A 23,669-nucleotide genomic window follows, 5' to 3' on the forward strand; every position below is an offset into this window, starting at 1 on the left:
ATGATGGTATACTTAGAGAATCCTAGAGAATCAACTAAAAAACTAGTTGAAATAATCAACAACTTTAGCAAAGTTACAAGATATAAAATAAACCCACATAAATCATCAGCATTTCTATATATTACCATGGAAGCCAAGCAGCAAGAGATAGAAAGAGAAATTGCATTTAAAATAACAAGACAAACAAAACCCATGCAACCAAGATTAGAAGGAAAACAGAAAGCTGGAAAACAATTTTTACAGTCAGTATTTCTCATAAAGGCCTCATTTCTCAAATATATAGAAAACCGAGTCAAATTTATAAGAATACAAGTCATTCCCCAATTGACAAATGGTTAAAAGATGTGAACAGGCAATTTTCAGATTAAGAAATTAAGCTATATATAGTCATACAAAAAATGCAAATTAAAACAAATCTGAGGTACCACCTCACGTCTATCAGATTAGCTAATATGACAGAAAAGGAAAATGATAAGTGTTGGAGAAGATGTGGGATAATTGGAACACTAATGTTGTGTAGAGTTGTGAACTAATACAACCTGGAGAACAATTTGGAACTTTGCCCAAAGGGCTATAAAACTTTGCTTACCCTTTGACCCAGCAATACTACTTCTAGATCTGTATCCCAAAGAGATCATAAAAATAGGAAAAGCACCCACTTGAATAAAAATATTTATAGCATCTCTTTTTGTGGTGGCCAAGAATTGGAAATTGAGGGGATGCCCATCAATTGGGGAATGGCTGAACTATGAATGTAATGGAGTGCTAACATTCTATAAGAAATGATCAGCAGGCAGATTTCAGAAAAAACCCGGAAAGCCTTATATGAATTGTTGTTGAGTGAAGTGAGTAGAACCAGGAGAACGCTGTACACAGTAACAGAAATATTGTGCAATGATTAACTATGATAGACTTAGCTCTTCTCAGCAACACAATGATCCAAGACAATTCCAAAAGACTTGTGATGGAAAATGCTATCCACATCCAGAGAAAGAATTATGGATCTGAATGCAGATCAAAGCACACTATTTTCACTTTTTGTTCTTTCTCATGGTTTTTCCCTTTTGTTCTGATTCTTTTTTCACGACATGATTAATGTGGGACTATGTTTAACATGATTGTACATCTCTAAACTATATCAGAGTATTTGCTGTCTTGGAGAGGGGAAAGGAACGGAAGAAGGGAGAAAAATTTGGAACTCAAAATCTTACAAAAATAAATGCTGAAAATTATCTTTACATGTAATTGGAAAAAAATAACATATTAAGTGAAAAAGAGAAAAAGAAGGGGAAAAAGACCTCTAGGGAAGGTAAATCCTCCCTGAGATAGCTCCATCTAAGTTTCCCCCTCTCTGTCAGCAAGTCACTCCCTATATTAGGCCAAAACCTACTTCTGCAACGTCCACCCACCTACCCTTCCCAGTCAAGCAGAACCAGTAGAATACCTCTGCCATGAAGCAGTCTTTCTAGCCCTGGACCTTTCTTCTCTCTTTTCTGGTGCCTGAGTTTTAGGGTTAGGCCTATTTCTCATGCTCCCTTTTCTCTAATGAGGCTCCACTTCCTAGAGACAGCTTTTTGAATCCTGGAATGCTTTGAGGAAGCAGCTGGTGGTATAGTGGGTCCTGGAGTCTGGAAGACCTGAATTCAAATTTGGCCTCAGACGCTTACTAGCTATGTGACCTTGGAAAAGTCACCTAACCTCTGTTTGCTTTGCTTTCCTCAGCTATAAAATGGGGTTAATAATAGCACTCAGCCCCAGGGTTATTATGAGAACCAAATGAGACAATATTTGTAAAAAAGCATTTAGTTGACACATTGTTGTTGTTCAATAGTTCAGGCATGTCTGACTCTTTGTGACCCCGTCAGGAGTTTTCTTGGCAAATATACTATTGTGGTTTGCCTGAGGCCAGACTTGAATTTTGTGTCTTTCTAGGTCTTGTATAAATAAATGTTTATTCTTTTCCTCTTCCCTTTCAGCTGTCCCTATTTTACCTTTCTATATTGAGGTCCTATGGCAAAGTCCTGTAACTGTAATGGGTTTATGTTCCTTCTATTCCACACTGACTATCAGCCCAAGAATAAAGCTCCTTCTGCCCCCTCCCTGTGATGATCTAGCTAACATTAGAGTGAGTCTTGGCACAGATGTGAGCTGACCTAACAGGGTGAGTACTTCAAACATCCCTCCATGCTGTAAAACCAGCCTGGCAGCCAGAATTCCATGAGCCCTACCTTGACCATCAAATAGAACCAGAGAGCAGACACCTCTTCTATTGCTCCATCCACCCACTCTTACTCAAGGACTGCTAAACATACCAACATTCTCTTTGCCACTGTGAAGCTTGGGACAGCCTCTTGACCTGTGGCGCCTCTCAGAATCTCTGTGATTCTGAGTTATTGTCTTGCAAGACTGAATCTACCTTACCTGACGACATGCTCCCTCAAATCCATCCATGTGCCATACCTTTGGCTTTGCTATCCCAATCTTTTCTACTCTTTCATTGTGACCTTCAGGACCCCAGTTCTATTGTTAACAAACCACCCTTCACATTTGACTTTGTGACCTCCTTCTAGAAGTTATTTTGTATATATTTTGTGCATTTTCTAATTTGTTTAACATATCAACATACATGTGCCATCCCCAGCCCCCAATACAATCGAAGTTTCTTGAATAAAGAGATGATTTCCTTTTTGACTCTGCATCCCTAGTGCCCAGCATAGTGCCCGGTACGTAGTAAATGGTATTAAATGCACATTGAAATTGAATGAAGTAAATTGAACAATTGAACTGGCAACACTGCCTAGCTGTAGGGGTGGGCAACCTGTGGTCTTCTAGGTTCTTGGGTGTGGCCTTTCGATTGAGCATAGAACAAATCCTTTTATTAAGGGGATTTATTCTGTGAAGTTTGGATTCAGTCAAAGGGGCACACTTGAGGACCTAGAGGGTCACGTGGTCCAGAGGCTGCAGATTCCTCACCCCTAGATAGTATAAGGTTAGAATATTGCTGTAGTGTAGGAAATGACGAGTTGGTAGACTTTGAAAAAGTTGGAAAGACTTGGACTTATGAAGGAAGAGGTTATCCATCCTCAGAGAAACAGAAGACAAATAAGTATAGTATGATCTTACATGGATGTATATGAATGTATATGTCTATATATAAGTATGACTATAGATATCTAGGTATGTGTATAGGTGTATGGGGGAAGGGCAGAGGAAGGGGGGAAAAAGAACAACATAAAAAGTGCATAGCAGAGAACAAAAGAAAACTTACAAGGGAGCAAAGAAAAGATGTACAGTTCTGAATGTAACGAGTAGTATTTATTATAAAAGATTTCTTGAAATGGAAATTTATTGTTGTATATTTGGAATCCTCTCTTATGTTCTGCTGTGCCCATGGCAATGCTTTTTTTTTCCTTTTCTTATTTTGTATTTGTTTCAATATTTATAATGTTTTTAATGTATTTATATTGTTTCTTTATTGTATTTATTATATTGTTTCTAAAAATACAATAATGTATTTATAATGTTTCTTTTTCTTTTCTTATTGTGTATTTAAGTTTAAAATGAAAAAAAAACTGAAAAAAAATAAGGTCTGATAGACTGTTTTCCCTTATGCCAGGTATATTTTCTCAAGATCCTTAACACTTATTCCAAATCAGGAGCTCCTGTTCTATTTTAGGGGAAAGTCTTCTAACAGTGCTAAGATTTGTTTGACCCAGGATATAATTTGTGAGCTGTTTATAATCCATAGCTGATTAAAATGCAAGAATGTAGAAATTGGCAGATAGATGAGAGGGAAGGGGACAAATTTATTAGGCTAAATATAAACATGTTGATGTAAAAGTTCTCTTAACATTTTTTTTAAAGTCCATTCACTCTGGACCAGTGATCTGCACATAATTTGGCCACATAATGAGAAGACAGAACTCTTTGGAAAAGATCCTGTTGTTGGGAAAGATTGAAGGCAAAAGGAAGGGGGATGGCAGAAGATGAGATGGGTAAATAGTGTCATGGTCACAATGAACGTGAACTTGGACAGACTTTGAGAGATAATGGATGATAGAAGGATGTAGTATGCTATGGTCTATGGCAGACTTGCACAACATACAGGTGGTCCGACAAATCATTTTGGGCAGCCGGCAAAAAATGTAGGGTTGCTGCAATATCATGTGACCCATGGCAACCAACTGATATCTTAACCAACTGTTAGACTTTAGTCTAACCTATCTGCAGCCCGAAGAAGTTTACAAGTTGTGCAGGTCTGGTCTATGGGGTCATGAAGAGTTGAGCACTCAGTGACTCAACGATGAAACTACAACAAGCAATCCGCCAAGTGGGTTCTGTGCCCCTCAGGCAACACTCTGGCATGACTGCATAGAAGCCACAGCCTGACCCTAAAGATTATATAATCCACCAATCAGAGGGTGAATCTCACCATCAGTGGGTTCATTACCAATATAACTATAATGATCCTTATCTCTAACATTCCCTTACCCTGTGTGCAAATTCCCAACCTTCCTCCTTCAGAACTGAGTTTGCCCTTCCACCCAGACTGTTATGACTGATACCAGGGCACAGATGCCTCTGGGAAAATCCACCTCCCTCCACCTTATTCCCCATCACCTTCCCAGAGCATCTATTGGTTCAGAGAATCTCTGCGCTTTAGGGAAGTAATGATGGATTCACTGGGTGAGTTCGTGGGTGAGTAAAAAGCCTATCTCCTCTTTTTCTCATTTAGAATAGGACAGAATTAGTTGACATGGGTGAATTGGATAACACAGATCTCACTCTGGTATCTTTATCCCTAAACCCCACATTGTTCAAGACTTCCCTCTTACTGTCAAGAGCACCACCATTTTCCAAGATCGCAACTTTGGTGTCATCTTCAGCCCCTCACTCTCCCGTCCCACAATTTAATCAGTTTCCAAATGTGATTGTCTCTAACTCTACAACGTCCCTATCCTGGTCTATTTCAATAGCCTTTTATTCGTCCTCTTGTTTCAATTTCCACCCCCACTCCCCCAATCCAATCCAACCTCCATTCAATTGCCAAATTGATTTTCCTAAAGCTCAGGTCTGACCATAACACCTTCCTCAATAATCTCTAGTGGTTCCCTATTTAATCTAAAATAACATTATTTCACCTTCATCTCATCTTTTAAAAATGTCACACCCCTTATCAATAAATTCCAATGGCTTCCTATTACCTTGAGGATTAAATATAAAATCCTCTGACTTTTAAAGTCTTTCACTTTAGGGACAATCCTTCCTATCAATACTGGCCCTCTTGATGCTCCTTGGACATGACACTCATTCTTTAGACCCTGTGCATTTCCACTGGCTGTCCCCTATACCTTGAATGTTCTTCCTCCTTCCACTTCCTGGATTCTTTGGCTTCCTTCAAATCTCAGCTCGAATCCTACTTTGTGCAAGAGGCTATTTACACTGTATATATCTTGTCTCTGCTTAGTTTTTTTTATATGTTTTCTCTCTCCCATTAGAATGTGATCTCTTTGAAAGCAGGGACAGTTTTTTTGTTTTGTTTTGTTTTGTTTTTTGCTTTTCTTTGTATGTCATTACTTCCCACACTCCCTGGCATACAGTAAGCTCTTTATTAATGCTTGTCCTTGATTGACTGATTTCTGTTTTTATGTAAGTTTTATAATACACACTATTAATACAATAAAACATGTACATAGCATAAATAAATGTATATCTATTGGGGTCCATGTTCAATTTTTTTTCACTAATGGGGCACATGATAAAAACAGTCTGGAAACCTCTGCTTTAGGCAATTGTGTATTATCTTATCATGTGAAAAATGTTCTGATCTGCGTGCGTAGGTGAAAAATGTTTCCTGGCTGTGTAACATGCCTATTCTTTCTTGACTGGTTAAACCGGTTAGTGTCAAGTTTCTACTTTATTTTTATATTGAATCTATTTTTTTCCTTAAAAAAAAAAAGACACAGCATTGCAACTCTCCAGGGTTGTGACATTGAAAGGCTGGCTTCTTACTTATTGCTCTCCAAATCTGGCAGAAGATCAGGGTGAAGCAGACAAAAGCCCAGTTCCACTCATGGTCTTTTCCCACTGTCGACACTCCCATGAAGATGAAGATCAGGGTCTCACTGACACTGCTCAGCATCTTCATGAAGTATTTGATGGTGGTGTAGGAGGTCTGTGACACATTTTCTTCCACATACTTTTTCATTGTCACGGCACAAGCTGTGATCCTATAGGTGCAACAAGAGTGTCAGTCAAAGCTACCAATTCTTCAATGAAAACTTCAAAAATCATCTTGCTGACAGGATAGCTATACACTTATCCTATCTTTTAACCCAAATGACCTTCCTTCTTTGTTGCTATACTGTAGATTTTTAAAAAATTCTTTTTCTGACACTGACCATCTCTTTAAGGTAAGAACTCTTAACCTGGGATCCAGTTTTATATAACCAATTATGTAAAGGTTTTAGCCAGATATATAAAGGTACAGATATAGATAAATATATAAAGGTATATATAGATAGATAGATAGATAAATCTTTATATATAAATATATGTAAGTATTTTATATAAAGGCAAGGTTTTTATGTTAAGCCTTATAGTATAATATATATATACATATACGCACACATAGATAAATAGTTATATATGTTACATGTATGTATATATCTGTGTACATATTTATAAAACTATTTTGATTTAATTGGTTTCCATTGTAATCTTATGCATTTTAATTTGTTCATTTAAAAATGTACTAAGAAGGGGTCCATAATCCTCACAAAACTGCTAAGGAGGTCCATGACACACCCAAATAGGGTTAAGTGTCTAAAGTTAAGAGTTGGTAGCAACTTATATTTTCAAAATAGAGCAGCTAATGCAATGCCAAACAGCCAGTGTTTGCTTCTGATGATTATGATATAATAACTTGGGAAGAGTGGGCATGGTATAACCTTTACACGATAAAATGTCAATAGTCTATTTGTAAATAGTGGAAAGGATAGCTTGCATCTTCCACTTTAAGTCACCAGTTAAGCTTTCACCTTAAATTTCCACATTCCAATTCTTTCCTCTCCATTTCAAAGATTACTTTCTTTTTTTCACATTTATAAATATATTTATAATTATGTATACATTATATGTTATGTATTATATATACACACCCGTGTGCACATGCACGTGCGCGCACACACACATTAGACTGTGAGCTCCTTGAGAATAGGAACTTTTTTTTATTAAACAATTTATTCATTAATTTTTAGTTTTCAACATTAACTTCCATAATATTTTGAGTTTCAAATTTTCTCCCCCTTCTCCTTCCACTTCCCCAGGATGGCGTGCAGTCTGATATAAGGTAAAAGAGCACTTTCAATGGCACTAATTCAGTATCAACAGCCTGGGAGGCATAGCTCAGTCAGGCGTGGTACCAGTCTTGTTCTTACTAACTGTATAACATTTCTAATAGTTTTTATGTAGATAGTTCAATTAAAATCTGTGAGTTCCAGATAGTTCAATTAAAATGTGTGAGTTCCTGGGCACTGGTACAGAGAGGACTCAAGAGGTCAGATCAGACTAACAATCATAAACAAAATCACTCTTAGGAACAAAAGTCTGAGAGCTACATTGAAGAAGGCAAATTCAAAATTTTTCATTTCAGAGAACATCCAGACTTCTCACTTTCTCCAGTCACCTGTTTTCTCTCCACACTGAAGTAGATAAACAATAATCCTTGCTCTGCCATAGGAGAATGAGAATGTAGTGGTTGGTGGTAGTAGCAGTCAAGAATGAATGGCTCCACTTGTATGTATGTATGTATGTATGTATGTATGTATGTATGTATGTATACACACACATACAACATTATATATAAAATCATATATAATTTTATATAACTAATGTATGTAATTACATATATAATTTTGATTTCTTTTGAATTTTACAATTGAATTACTTTGGAGGCTTCAGACCTCTTTTAATTAATTGAAAGGTACTATTAATTCAGTAATTTCTCATTACTGGAAGTTAGTAATAGGAAATTAACACTGAAATATTCTTCCTGCTTTCTCCTTTAGCATCGCTGAAGATTCTAAACTGATATTATAAAACCACAACTTTTCCCTAGGCAAATAATGGAGGGAATGCAAATGCAAATGTTGGGGAAGCATTTGTGCCATGCAAAAGGACTGAATTAGACGTTGTAAGCATTCAAAACTATAAATCCTTAACACCTTTGAGGCTTAATTTCAAAAGTAATGCCTTTTTCTGATGCATGCCCCAGATAGAAATTAAGCTATTTGTGGGCAGGGACTGTCTTTGTGTTTCCAGAGCCTGGCACATATTAGGTGCGTGTGGAGTGGTTGATTGATCATAAATGGTCCCCATAAGGCTGTTCTGATTTTCTTTTCATTACTGTGAGGGATGATTTTTAATTTGTACTCACGCAAGGATGCCAGAGAGGTAGAGTGTTTCAGCAGCTAAGTAAGACAAGTAGCTGAACATGAAGACGATCAGTGGTTCGATTGCAGAAATGTTCTGTGTGAAACGTGTGATAAAGGCAGAAATGAAGCCGAAGATGATGCCAAAAAACACCCCCCCAACCCCTACCACAATAAACCGGGCAAATCCAGCCAAAATGTCGACAGGTTCTATGTCTTCAAATTTATGCATCTTCGTGAAGGCGATTAATATATTGTATAACACCTGGACAAAGAAACAATGAATGCTAATTAGAAATATTTTAGATTCTCAAATTTCTAATTTCAGTTTGAGCTACAATAATAATTAATAATAACAATTAATAATAATAATAAAAGCTAACATTTGTATAGCACTTACTATGTTCCAGGTGCTAAGCGCTTTACAATTATTATCTCATTTGATCCTCACAACAACCATGGGAGGTAGGTGCTAGTATCATCCCCATTTTACAGATGAGAAGACTGAGGCAAATCAAGGTTAAATGACTTGCCCAGGATAACACAGCTATTAGTGTCTGAGACTGGATCTGAATTCAGGTCTTCCTGTCTCCAGGCCTGGTACTCTATCCACTGCACCTCCTTTGTTGTTATTGAGTCATTTCAGTCTTGTCTGACTCTTCATGATCCTATTTGGGGTTTTCTTGGCAAAAATATTGAAGTGGTTTGCATTTTCTTCTCCAACTCATTTTACAGAAGAGGAAACTGAAGCAAACAGGGTTAAGTGACTTGCCCAGGGTCATACAGTTACTAACTGTCTGAGGCCAGATTTGAGTTCAGATCCTTCTGACTCCAGGCCAGGCACTGTGCCACCTAGCTGCCCTCTAGTTCAATACTTAGTTTTTAAAAATCTGTTACATAACTTACTTTGTATATGTGGAAATATCAAGGAACCACAGTACAAAAAAAAGAGCAGAATTAGAGGATCTAATTATACTATTAATACAATTAATGGTATACTATGTCAATAGTATACTATACAATTAACACAACCTTAGGCAAGTGATATAACCACTCTGGGCTTCAGTTTCCTTATCTGTAAAGTGAGGAGGCTGGACTCAACGGCCTCTAAGCGTCCTTCAACTTCTAAATCTAAGATTTATTATAGTGTTGGAATCTATCATATGATAGACTGAATACTAGACTTTGAGACAGGAAGGTTTGGGTCCAAGTCCCACATTTGACACTGACTAGCAGTGTGACCCTGAACAAAAACTTAATTTCTGTGCATATCAGATAAATTTCCCTGGGAATTACCTATTTAGTACAGATTGGTATCTAAATAGGTAGAGAGTGGTCCCATACCAGGAGTTTTCCACAATGAGGGAAGTGATCTTTCAAGTTTTCCCATTTGTGTCAGCCAACCTAGCTTTCCTAGGTAGAATTCCTGCAAGGAGACATGAAACACGCATGATGTTGTCCCCCATGCCTCACAACTCCATCTATTGGAATCCTAGCTTCCCATAAGGATCAACTCAAGAACCACCTTCTATAGGAGATTTTCCTGATTCATCCCAGTGGCAGCATCCTCTTCCCCAACCCCTGAGCAAATTATTTTGTATTTACTTTGCATATATTTTGTATTTATTTACCTTATTTGTACTCCCTAGTTTATTTTATCCATGCCAAACTCTGTCTTTGACTTCACCCTCAGTATTCATGGGGCAATTACATATTGCCTTTCCACATTAAGTGGTCTTTCAGCTGTAATCTCCAACCTGCTTCTACTCTGGCCTTTGGTCCCAGAAATGACTGATGCTTGTGTAAACTGACTCCCAAATTGTGTGTGGGGGGGGGAGGGAGACTTCATCAATTTGCAAGCCTTTCAGCAAATCTGGATTCAGTTAGTAGTAGATTAAGTTGGTAGTAGTCTCTTTTATTTAAATAAACTGAGGCCACATTTCTAGCAAACCTTGGCTGAGTTTGGAGAGGGAAAACAGTGATTTATGGTTACAAAAGAAATCCAAGAGAAATCCAGTGGTTATACTGTTCCACCCCCTGCATGACTCTACTCTTAGAGCAACATAGATGAGGCCCTTGGAAATCACTGGGTGTTGCATATTCAAAGTTTAACTCAGATCAAGGAAGTGAGGAGCAAGATGAGAAGCTAGCATCTCCATCCCGCAGCAACCAGAAACATTAGCTTTGCATGAGTTTAACTGGGGTTTGTGGTGGTGGTGGGGGATGGGATGCCTGAAGGCAAACTCAAAGAAAACTCCAAGAATATGTTCTAACTCGAAGATTTGCAGGCAGCTGCCACAAACTGAAATTGCCTTACATTTGTTTGACGCACTGTTAGAGACACTGAGTTGGAAAGGATCGTGAAAGGTCACCAAACTCATACTTATGCTATCTGGTTCATGCCTTCTGGAAGGAAGATGTCACTAACCAGTTTGAGAAATTCAAATCCAAGGGTGCAGGTAGGTGGCATAGTGGATAGAGCACTGGCCCTGGAGTCAGGAGGACTTGAGTTCAAATCCGGCCTCAGACACATAACACTCACTAGCTGTGTGACTGTGGGCAAGTCACTTAACCCCTATTGCCTCACTAAAAAAAAAAAAAGAGAGAGAGAGAGAGAGAAATTGAAGTCCTTAACTAAGGAGGTTACCTTTTCAGAGGCAGCATGGAATAATGATGGTGGTGGTCAAGATTGGGGTTCAAGTCTTGGCCTTATACATAATATCTGTGTTACCTTGATTAAGTTACCTTAACCTTTCAATGCTCCCCAGGCAGCCCTCTCATACTGGAAGTTAGGAGGAAGCCCCAAGAGTTCCCCACATTGATGAAATCACAAGTCTTCACCCCACCATACCCATCTCAGATCCCTAAAAAAAGGTACAAAAAAAGAAACCTTAGAAGTATTCCAAATGTCTGTGTAACTATGGAGTGACATTCTAGTAGATGTTTAACTGGTTCTTGGAGGGGAAAAATATATACAACACACTTTTAATCTTAATTTGCATTATGAATTTTTTCTCCATTATTTTCTTAAGTGTAGGCAACCAATAAAACAATTAATCAAGCCCCAAATTGTGTTGTTATTCTTATTCTATTGTTTCAGTCATGCCAACTCTTCATGACTCCATTTGGGGTTTCCTTGGCAGAGATACTGGAGCAATTTGCCATTTCCTTCTCCAGCTCATGTTACAGATGAGGAAGCAGAGGCAACCAAGGTGAGGTGACTTGCCCAGGGTCACACAGCTAGTAAGCACCTAAGGCTAAATTTGAACTCAGGAAAATGAGTCTTCCTGATTCCAGGCCCAGCACTCTATCCATTGCACCACTCAGTTTCTAGCATTTGCCAATTTCTTAGATGTTCACATTGAAAATTTACCAAATCCAATCTCAGAACCAGTAAAAGTTGGCTTGGCGTGGCTTCGGCATACCCATTTAACCATGCTCCAAACAAGGTTGAAGTGTTTTGCAGGTTCCTGTTCATGTTGAAGCCTTTCCCTGCTTTCTGATGTCAGAAAGATGCAGGATTGAGGCATTTTGAATTGGTTTTTGAATAGCATGGGCTCACCAATGGCATATTCATAGCTGTGGCTCTAGGCCACGAGTGGTATGAGTGTGGTATGGCAGGCAGAATCTTTGCTACCTACATACATACATACAGTTCAAGCCCAGAGAGTACCATCAGGAACCATCTTCATTTGACTTATAAAAGCATCAGATAGTATAATGAAATCAGAAAATTGTTCTGCAGCAATAGATACTATCACTTTAAACTGTAACTGGGACAGTTCTGAGAGAAGATAGCTGCTAAAAATGGTTTACTAAAAATGATTGAATTTATATTTAAGAATCTGAGAAAGGACAGGGGATACTTTAATTACTCCAAATAAAGAAAAAACATAAGGATTTTCTAATTGATTTGATAGCTGGAAGTGGAGAGACGCTAGATTTTCTTTCCTTGAGGCTTTCTTCAACAGAGATTGGCAACATGAGTTGACCAAAAGCTAAAGAATATAGCAAAGAAAGCTTCAGAGACAAGATTTCGACAGACTTAAGAAATGGACAAGGAGAAAGATCCTTAAAGAAGCCCAGGGCATTATTTCAATCAATAAATATTTATTAAGTACCTACTATGTGCCAGACACATAGCATCCCTAAGTGCTAGGGATACAAAAAGAAGTAAAAGATAGTCCTGGCCCTCAAGAACCTTACAATCTAATAAGGGAGACAACATTCAAACAAAGATAAACAAAGGAAGCTATATACCACATAAATGTTGTTGGATTGTTTTTTGGTCATGTTCGATTTTTTTGTGACCCTATTTGGGGTTTTCTTGGCAAAAATACTGGACTGGTCTGCCATTTCCTTCTCTAGCTCATTTTACAGATGAGGAACTGAGGCAAACCAGGTTAAGTGACTTGCCCAGGGTCACATAGCTAGTAAGTGTCTGAGGCTAAATTTGAACTCTGGAGGATGAATCCTCCTGACTCTGGACCTGGTACTCTCTCCACTGTGTGACTTATCTGCCACAGGATATATAGGAAATAATTAATAGAGGGAAGGTACTGGAATTAAGACGGGTGAGGAATGACTTCCTGCAGAAAGAGGGCTCTTATTCAAGCTAGAAGAGGCCTTGGAGAATACATAATCCAATCACTTCATTTTACAGAAGAAGAAACAGGCCAAGAAAGACGAAGTGATTCAATGATCTTTTTTTTTTTAACCAAAAGTTACACAATTAGTAAATAGCAAATCTGAGGTGAGAATCCAGGTCTCCTGACTTCCTATATCAGCTAAAAAATAAGTAACCAATGACTTTGAAGTTTCAAGCCAGAAAGCTTGATATTTATGATCAAATTAGGAAATGAATATAAAGAGACATGAAACTGCTGAAAGTTTCAGAAAGTTTGCTTAGAGTCAGGTAATAATAATCATTAATAATAATAATAACATAGTATTTAAATGTTTGCGGATTGCTTGCCTCATAACAACACTGTAAGATATAGGTAAGAAAGAGACAAATATAAATATTCAAAAGTTTATTTGTTTTTAAAAGTGATTTAGCCCAACCATTCAGGAAAACAATTTGGAACCATTCTAAGAAAGTATGTATGTACTTAAACACCTATACCTTTGACTCAGAGATTCTACAGCTAGAGATCTCAACTGCAAGAAAGCCAAAAGATTAAAAGAAGGACCTATATGCCAAAATCTTTATGTCAGTACTTTTTATAGTGGCAATGCCCATGAATTGGGGAATGGCTAAGTAAGTTGCAGTAAACTAATGTAATGGAATATTCAGAATGCACAGAAGTATGAGAAAACTTCTTTGAATTGATGCAAAATAAACAGAACCAGGAAAAAAAACATACACAACAGTGTAAATAGAAAGAACAATGATAATGACAATAAATCAAAACCGAAGACTGTGTAATTAGAATGATCAGGTTTGGCCTTCAAGATGAGATATGAGAATTTACTTCTCTCTTTTTCTTGTAGAGGTAGAGGACTGTAAGGGAAGAATATTGCATATATGGTTGGTTGGTCTTGCTGAAGCATTTTTTTTCCTTTTTCTTGTAGGTATTGGGTCTCTAGGTTACAGAAGAAGGGATGTATATGGAAATGAAGATGATATTAAAACAAAAAAATTTAATAAGATATTTCAAAGTTGTTCTAAAACGAGTTCTTAAACTAGAGTTCACGAGCTTTTTTTAAATATGTTGATTATTGTTTTCGAATGTGATTTATTTCTTCAGTAATCCTATGCATTTTATTTTATGCATTTAAAAACATTATTATGAAAAGGGATGCATAGACTTTACCAGACTACTAAAAGAGTCCATGACATAAAAATGAGTAATAACACTTATTCTAGAAAAAGATCATCTTTTGTATTAGCTAAAGTTTACTTTGTTTTATATACTTTTAATACTTTAATTTTAGGTATTTAAAAAAGAGATATAATTTGATAGAGTTTGAAAATTGTGTTCCATTTTAGAGGTCCTATTGGTGTAGTACAGTAGAAATAGCAATGGATTCAGAGTCAGAGAACCTGGGTTCAAATCCCAGCTCTTCCAATCATTACCCCTGAGGCTTGGAGCAAATCATTTGGCCTCATCTGTAAAATGGGGGTAGTTGAGTTAGACTGTCCCTAAGGTCCCTTTGACCTGTAAATCTGTGATCTTGTGAAAGCCCCCTTGAGATTGGAAGGTAGCTTAAATTCAGGAAAAGTACCATTTCAAGCTGAGATGAAGAGTAGCTGACTTTATGTCATGCCCTGGTGGTAGCATGCCTAAATTCTGAGGGAAGTATCAACAACAACAACAACAATAAAAGCCATTTATCTTCCTAAGTGCTGAAATGTAAACGGGTGATGAATGTTAAGTGGTGCAGGGTAGCGAGGTGGTGCAGAGGATAGAACACCGGGCCTGGATTCAGGAAATTGTTATTGTTCATCCTTCATTCTCAAAGAGGAACAATGACGCCGCAAGGTTGATGACTTGACTTGACTTGTGAATAAATTGGATTTAAGTAAGTCAGAGCTGCACAAAGTCATCAGCCTTGTGAGGTGTTGAAGCCCATTGGCAAGACATAAATCAAGACAAATGGCAATGGCTCAGGATGTAGTGGGTGACCTTGGCCTTTCTAAATTAAAGTCTTTCCCAGGCCTCAGTTTGAAGACTTGAGTTCAAATCTCACCTCAGACACTTACTAACTGTGTGACCCTGGGCAAGTCACTTAATCCTGTTTACCTTTGTTTCTTCATCTGTAAAATGATCTGGAGGGGGAAATGCTAAACCACTCCAGTATTTTTGCCAAGAAAACCCATAATAGGGTCACAAAGAGTGGGACGTGTCTGAACAAGAACAAAGTCCTGGGCTCAGGTTGCATAGCAAGCTTTTCTGGCTAAAGAGCTAAACATGGGAGGACTAGGGAGACGAGTTCAAACCTCTCTCACTAACTTAGGAGAGACTCTGGAAGGAGTGCTAGGTTTAGAGTCCAAGGTCTGAACTGTGGCTCTGCTCACTTCTACTTACATTGTCTTGGGTACCTCCCTTTACCTCTCTAGGTCTCAAGTAGTTTTTCCACTAAAGAGCAGTGAGTTATAAGCTCTAAGGTCTCTTCTGATTCTTTTTTTTTTCTTTCTTTTGACTCTTGATTCAATGACGTTATGTTTTAGCATTGCCAACTTGGGAATATTATTTCACCTCTCAGGCCTCAGTTTCTTCATCTGTAAAGATAAGGTGGGACTAGATGGTGCCTAAGGTTCCTTCTAGCTCTGAAATCCTATATGATTCTGTATTAATATTATTAATAGCTTTCAGTAATATTATTATTAATTAATATTATTATAATATAATATTATTAATTAATATTATTATTAATTAATTATTAATAGCTAAAAGAAGGTGAGCTCCTCGAGGGTAAACACTATTTTAAAATAAGACTATATGTAAAGCACTTTACCAGCATTGCAAAATGCTATATAAATGTTAGTTGGTGGTGGTGGTTTTGCTGTAGGTGTTTTTATTTTTCTGTCTGGCACTTTGCAATTCTTGACAAATAGTAAGTGTTTAACAAATGCTTATTGATTAATTTTAAAAACAGCCAAAGGTTACTCTACTTTGCTGTTGTCTTTCGCTGGAGTCAGTTAGAAGAGACTCAGAGAGCTCATTCTTAAGTTTTCAGTGTGAGCATATATACCTCAGAATTTGGCAAATACTGCAAATCAGGACTTGATTTACTGTTTTCTTGACTAGGCTTAAGGAAGGGATGGGAAAAATGTTAATAATAAAGCTTAAACTTAAAAGTATGTCTTGCATACTACTTTTTTTCCTTGAAAAGTTGGTTGTTAAACATTTACCAGCATAACCACCACTGGATGTAAAGTACCACATTCTTACATCAGAATCAGTAGCACACCATCTCATATACCATGTAGCCCTAATGTAATGAAGCAGGACGCATTATTCAGGCTTTTTCAGTTTATTTTATGTTCTAATGCTTGGAGAAACTACATGGAGTCTCCCAACTGTATAGAGGACTACATAGTCCAAGGCAAAGAAGACTGGCTCTAAAATTAGAAAATCTGGGTTCAGATCCTATCTCTTCATTTAAAAACCCCCAAGGGTTTCCTTGTTTCTTCCAGGAGCTCCTACTGATGCTATATCCACCTTGCCTCTTAGCCCAATCTTTATTCAGGCATTCCTCTTCACTTTGGAAGTCAGCCTACTCATGAATTACACAGATCTCCTATCTAGTTTTAACAGGTGATCCCCAAAGCTTCTAGATGAAAATGACTAAAAACTATTCACACTGTGGGCTGTCCTGAAATCAACTTGACCTCCTCGTTGCTCTGGGCAAGATGACCCTACTCTCTATGCTCTAGGGATCCTCCTTCTATCATCACCTGAAAGAACTAGGGCATGTCATTGTACTTCCTTGGACCTCAGTTTCCTCATTTATAAAATCAGGTTTAAGGTCCATTCCAGCCCTTGATATCCCATGAACTAATACTAATCTATGAGAGCAGACCTCTAGGAAACTCACACAATAGCCTACAAGTAGCATGGGGGCCAAAAAGCCCTGGAGATAATTGTTCAGGACCTAAGCAGCCCATAATCTTGGGCATATTTTGGATAGACAATGACACCATTTTTAAGAGTTAAAAGGTATTTGAGAGATCATTTAGCCCAACTGCTTCATTTTACAGATAAGGAAACTACCGTCATGGATATATTTCCAAGAGGGCTATTTTTGCCAAGAATTGAATCAAAGCAAAACAGATTGGTCAGGTTGGATGTGTGGGGATGATAGCAGGGTAATGAAGTGGGTGCTATGAAATGAGCTGAGCTGAAGAGAGGGTGACTGAAGGCAACAGGCTAAAAAGAGAAAGAATGACTGCTTATTAATCACGTCTGGGACTGCTTAGATTTAAAAAGCAACTGAAGACATACTGTGACAGGCTCCTAAAGGTCACAGCAGCTTCTCAGACAACATGAAGACAATCTTTCTCCAATTGTGTAGAATTGTTCCAGGAAGTAGCATATTTATATGTCCACTATTTTCTTTCATCGATTATGTGGGTTTCAGAAGAATTCTAGTAACTTAAGAGACAGCCATTCAACAATCTAATGCAGTGAGTGGTTTCACTATATTCAAGGACACGTCAAATCACATGATACAGTATAGGTCCTGGGTTCAAGTCCTCAATTCCTTCATCTGTAAAATGAGGATGCTGAACTAGATAGCCTCTGAGGTTTGCTCTAAGACAGAGGTTCAGAATGTTGTGTGTATATGTGTGTGTGAGTGTGTGTTTGTGTGTGTGTGTGTGTGTGTGTGTGTGAATATGATGGGCCCCTTTGTCAGTCCGGTGAAACCTATGGATCACTTTTCAGAATGATATTTTTAAATGCGTAAAATAAAATACATAAGATTACAAAGGAAATAAATTATACTGACATATAGTTATCTATCTATCTATCTATCTATCTAACCATCAGTCCCACAGACTAGAGGTGCAAAACACCTATCCTAGATGCACAATTATAAATACATATTGATTTATGTCCCCAAAGTTTTAAAAATACAAATATTTCAGTTTCAAAATATATTGTGTCTGTGTGTATGTGTCTGTGTGTATGCTTATGCTGATTTGACATGTATCCATGGAAAATAGCCTGACCATTTGGAATAGAGGCAGCTTTTCTTCCCCAAAGGGTTTCCTTGTTTCTTCCAGGAGCTCCTACCATGCTATATCCACCCTGCCTCTTGGCCCGACTTTCATTTAGGCATTCCTCTTCACCTTGGAACTCTGCCTACTCATGAATTAGACTGAGATCTCCTATCTAGTTTTAATAGGTGATCCTCAAAGCTTCTAGATGAAAATGACTAAAAACTATTCACAGTGTGGGCTGCCCTGAAATCAACTTGACCTCCTCGTTGCTCTGGGCAAGATGACCCTACTCTCTATGCCCTAGACACCCTCCTTCTCTGCCTCCCTAGGGACAGTCCTATTCATTGATTTCTCTGAATTCTCACTTCAGAGGGCTGTCATGACAAATTAATCAAACTGCATTGAAGTTTTGTTTAAAAATCCCTCTCCTTCTTTCTCTGCCCTCTATCTCTAGAAAGACAGTTCTATAGGAAAGGAGGAAGAAGAGAAGGAGTAGGAGGAAAAAGCAGAAGAAGAAGAGAAAAGAGAAAAAGTCATGGGCCCAACATAGTCTTTGGAAAAGAGTCTCCCTCCCTATACCGTGGTTAGATACCAGATAGTTATTCAAAAGTAAAAATAGGCAGAGAGTCTTTTGTTTGGAAACTGCCTGGGCCTTTTCTTCACAAAGTACAACTGGAATTCAGAAAAGGGAGAGTTCAGTGTGGGCTGTAAAAATCTGAGAATAATTCACTGAAGAGATGAGTTAAATTTTGCAGGGGAAAAAATAGGATTTTGGAGGAGGGGAGGAAGCAAAGCCAATCCAGACAGTTAGGAAAACCATGAGCAATGGTATTTAGCTAGGAACAAGTATGACTTGTAAAAGAGACACTAAGGAGATCAGCCTGAATGGAATGAAGGGTTCATACTAGAAATAGTTTTAAATTTTATCTATATGTGCATGTTTATGTGTGTGGATATATGTATATACACACATGTATATGTATGTATATGTATATCTGCATAAACATAAACACACATATAGTTATAGTTATGGTAATAGTTATGGTTATATATAGAGTTATATATAATAAATATGTTATATTATATATTATACATATATTATTAGATATTGTATGTATATGTATGCATGTACAGGTGTATATATGTACATATATAGTCTATAAACACACAGCAGTCATATGTCAGTAATTATCACTGTCATTTCATCCTCACCTTTATGTTTAATGGAGTTCAGATAGAAATGGTCCTGAGAACAGAGGATGATGGTGATGATGATGAAAGGGAGTGTGACATAGTAGATAGAGAATAAGCCTCAGAACCAGGAAGATCTGGGTTTAAGTACTGCCTCTGACACATACTTGTCTGCGTGACCTTGGTCAAGTCACCAAATGTCTGTGCTCTAGACTAGTCTGCAACATCATAATTTGAAGAGAAGGTAGCAATCATTCTTGTTAGAAGTAGTTTTCTCATCTGTATATTCCGTATAGCAGAGAAATCACAAGTCCAGTCTTCATTTTTACTATTCAATAATAAATAGAGGACCTTAAAAACCAGTGAGGGGAATTTGACGTGAAGAGCACAGTGATGAGAGCACTGGCTGGAGAGTTAGAGTAACTGAGTATCAATTCTTCCAATTCCCTTGGTGGCATTGGGGCAGGTTGTCTCAACTCTGGCTCCATCTCTTTATCTACAAAATGAGGAGGTTGGACTGGATGATTTAAAAGTATCTTGAGCTCTAAATCCTAGGATTTCAAATTAGTGGAGGCTTTTAAATAAGAGACTGATAAGATGAAGATAGTATTTGATTTATTTGCTGGGTTTTTTTTTGTTTTCATTCTGAAATTAAACAATGAAAAAGGGCATACACACACACACACACACACACACACACATATATATATATATAAAACATAAAATAGGATTCTCTACAAAACTGTGAATCTCTATTTCACACATCTTCCTTTCTAAAAATGAAAAAAATATATACTATATTCTATATATTACTTTCAAAACTATCCTACTTGTCTGTGCTTCTGTCTGAAATTCCTTCAATGGCACTTTGTATATTTTTAAGACTATTCAATGGCCTTATTTTGCGGGGCACAAAGGATAAGGTATCACTATTGCTAATCTGTTCCACTCTGCTCCCAATCCCCAGATTGAAAGAAAGGGGAAAAAAGCCCCTTGTAACAAATTAACATAGTCAAGAAAAGTCAGTCTACACAGTGATCATGTCTAAAATTTTATGGCTTTCTAAACCATTTGTCCATCACCTCTGTGTCAAAATGTAGGTTACATACTTTACCTCAGGTATTCTAAAGACATGATTGGTCAGTAAAAAGTGAGTGTTTTGGAGAAAATAAACTGTCATCAGAGTGTTTAATATGTATTGGAGAAGGTGAAGGATGGTGGAAGAGAAAGGGCCTGGAAGGCTGTTGAAGTAATACAAGCATGAGAAGATATTACAATCAGTGGGCAGCAATGAGGAGGGAATGATTACAAGAAATATTTTTAAAATGAAATGACTTGTCTAAGGTCACATGAGAAGTAAATTGAAAGACTGTGATTTGAACCCAGTTCTGGATCTAAACTCAGCACTTTTTCTATATACAAAGCTTCCTGAATCAAAGGTGACTTCAAATTATCCAGCCCAGGCAGGGAGCTCTTTCCAGAAGGGACACCAGTGGATATAGCTTTGAATAGACTGAGTTTCATGAAATGATGAAATATAAAATATATATTATGTATAGTGCATATATACATATTTATACATATGTGTGTATATATGTATATATTACCCATAGGTGTATGTATGTGTGTGTATTATCTCTATCTCCACTTTCATAAGGAACCCCTAAGGGTACTAGATGGCACAGTGGATAGAGCACTGGATCTGGAGTCAGAAAGTTGTTGTTTTTCATATTCAGTCATTTTTAGTTATGTCCGACTCCTCATGACCCCATTTGGGGTTTTCTTGGCAGATACTGGAGTGATTTGCCATTTCCTTCTCCAGCTCATTTTACAGATGAGGAAACTAAAGCAAATAGGGTTAAGTGATTTGCCCAGAGTCACACAGCTAGTAAAGGTCTGAGAATGGATGTAGACTCAGGTCTTTCTGACTCTAGGTCCAGTGATTTATCCAATGTGCCACCTAGATGACAGGTAAGAGGTCAAGGATAGAGATATGGATTTAAGATGCTCTAGCAAAAAAGTAACAATTGAAGCAATAAACATAGATGATTCTCTTCATCATGAAAGGGTCATTTTCCTCCACCAAAGGAGGCAAAATGGAAAGGAATGAAGGGAAAATGTTCAGAGAAAAATGAAGGTGAAGATCTCATTTTGGTGTCCATACCATCATGATTGGTCTTGCCATCAACTCTGCTTCAGCCCCCTTTTGGTTGTACAGGCTTTTCAAACAACCTTCCTTTGAATCCTCCTATATGTGCTATCTCCTCCAATTAAAGTAGAGCCCTTTGATTAGCAGAGACTGTCTTCTTTTTTCTATTTTTTTCTCTGGTGCTTTGCACATAGTAATTGCTTGATAAATGCTTTTTCAATCATTTATTCATTCCTATTTACTGAAGACACACATATTACATGGCATTATGCACAGGCCACAGATAATACATTCTTGTGGATGATCTGAAAATTAATGCAGGCCCTGATGCTTCTACAGGCATTACTTCCCAAATTCTTGGAATATTGAAAAATATGGAGAGATGATGGAGGTGGATTTGGGACAATGTGCATCAAATATCAGAGTGTATTTTCTTTTCCAATTGTTTGGTATCTCTCTTAGACATGGTGTGCCCAACTTCAAATGACAACCCCCCCACCCCCCAAATGCTCTACTTATGAGACCTTCTATAGCCACATTGAGCTACGCTGTATACAATATACACACAGGTATAATTTACACATTCACAAATTTGGATAGATCAGAAACTAACGTAGTATGGCACAAATGAACTCTCCCATCTAGGACTCAGTATCTTCATCTGCCAAATAAGGGCTTTGGATCAGATTATTTCCATGGTCTTTTTTCAACTCTACTGTTTTATAACAGGCATTTCAGGACTTTTCTCCAGCACAGGACAGGGTTGACTTACAAGGAAAGTCTCCTGATGCATCCTGACACCACATCATCATCATCATCATCATCATCATTATCACCATCATCATCATCATCATCACTAGAATTTATCTGGTGCTTTAAGCTTTGCAAAGCACTTTATAATCTTATCTCATTTGATCCTCACAACAACTCACAACAACTCATTTGGCAGATGAGAAAACTGAGGCTTTAGTGACTTTCCCAGCATCACAAATTTAGTAAGGGTCTGAGGCCAATTTGAATTCAGGACTTCCTGACTCCAGATCTAGTGTTCTATCCACTGAGACACCTAGCTGCCACGTGGAAACTTATCTAGTATGCACATTATTTCAAAGTAATAAGACTGTAACTGTGATGAAGGTGTAGAAGTTCCCCTTGTAGTTTGCATGATCCAAAGATATAAATATTATAAAACCTGGCTAGATATAAGCAAGGCTATACTGTATCAAATGAATGCATATCACTTATAAGTATTTACTAAGTTCCAAGCACTGTGCTGAATGCTGGTGATACAAATACAAAAGCAAGGTAGTCTCTGCCCTCAAGAAGCTTATATTCTAATGGAGTAGAAACTACATATAGCAGACTGGGCAGCATATTTTGGTTTGGGAAGTCACAGTGATGGTGAATGGAACTATAAGATATTCAATTCATATGCCCTTTCCAGAAGCAATGTTAGTGTCTCTTGGATAACTGTTGCCAAAGCCAAATGATATAAATATATAAACGTTGGCTGGATGTAAGCAAAATTGTCCTGTATTTTTAAATTCATTACTTACCAACAGTGCACAGGTGGACACTATAGAAGGAAGCACGTGTCTTTTCCTAGCAGCTAAGGAGGAGAATGGTGAACATGCTGTAGGCAGTAAATTAAGGATCACAAGCTTTACATTCTAATCTTGGTTCTGCCATTTACTAGCTATGTATTTGTATGCCTGTCATTTCATTTCTCTGGGCTCCAATTCCTTCATTTTTGAAATGAGGACTGGGATGGATAATCTCCTATCTCTAACATTCCACGAACAATAGATAGTGTTTGTCTTTTTATCCCTGATGCCCATCATAGCACCTGACATACAGTAGGTATTTCATTGTTGATTGATCAACTAATTGGCAGCAGATCTGAGGCAGCTCCAATGCCATGTCCCATAGTGAATCATCCACCATGGTGAACTTAAGAAGCAACAGGGTGTAGAACCAGGCAACAAATTCATTTGGCCTTTTCAGTTATCAGCACAGGTGATGGAGTCTCTGGACCTGGATGTTCAGGCCATGGTGACCTTGGAGGCAAGATTTCAGGCTGGATGTTACTTCCAACCAGAAGAGAAGATTGGAGAAACCAGAATGCTGGGATATGGATACAAGCCCAGTTGGGCTTTGCACTTGGAACTTGGTGGCACTATGCTATATAGTCCCACCAACTAATGCTCCAACCCTCCACTCCACAGAG

The 23,669-nt window shown here is 37.7% G+C and overlaps 1 protein-coding gene across 1 annotated transcript in view; it reads right to left on the reverse strand.

Annotated features, from left to right (window-relative positions):
• Positions 1 to 23,669, reverse strand: part of LOC114046349 (sodium/hydrogen exchanger 4-like) — an 81,022-nt gene that overhangs the window by 32,733 nt on the left and 24,620 nt on the right. The window contains exons 3-4 of the mRNA XM_027866656.1: positions 8,438 to 8,697; positions 6,013 to 6,230 (exon numbers count right to left, since the gene is read on the reverse strand). Of these exons, the coding sequence (XP_027722457.1) occupies positions 6,013 to 6,230; positions 8,438 to 8,697 (478 nt within the window). The remainder of the gene's footprint in view (positions 1 to 6,012; positions 6,231 to 8,437; positions 8,698 to 23,669) is intronic.

This window comes from Vombatus ursinus, unplaced genomic scaffold (assembly GCF_900497805.2).
Source record: "Vombatus ursinus unplaced genomic scaffold, bare-nosed wombat genome assembly UNPS02014781.1, whole genome shotgun sequence".
NCBI classification, from domain to species: Eukaryota; Metazoa; Chordata; class Mammalia; order Diprotodontia; family Vombatidae; genus Vombatus; species Vombatus ursinus.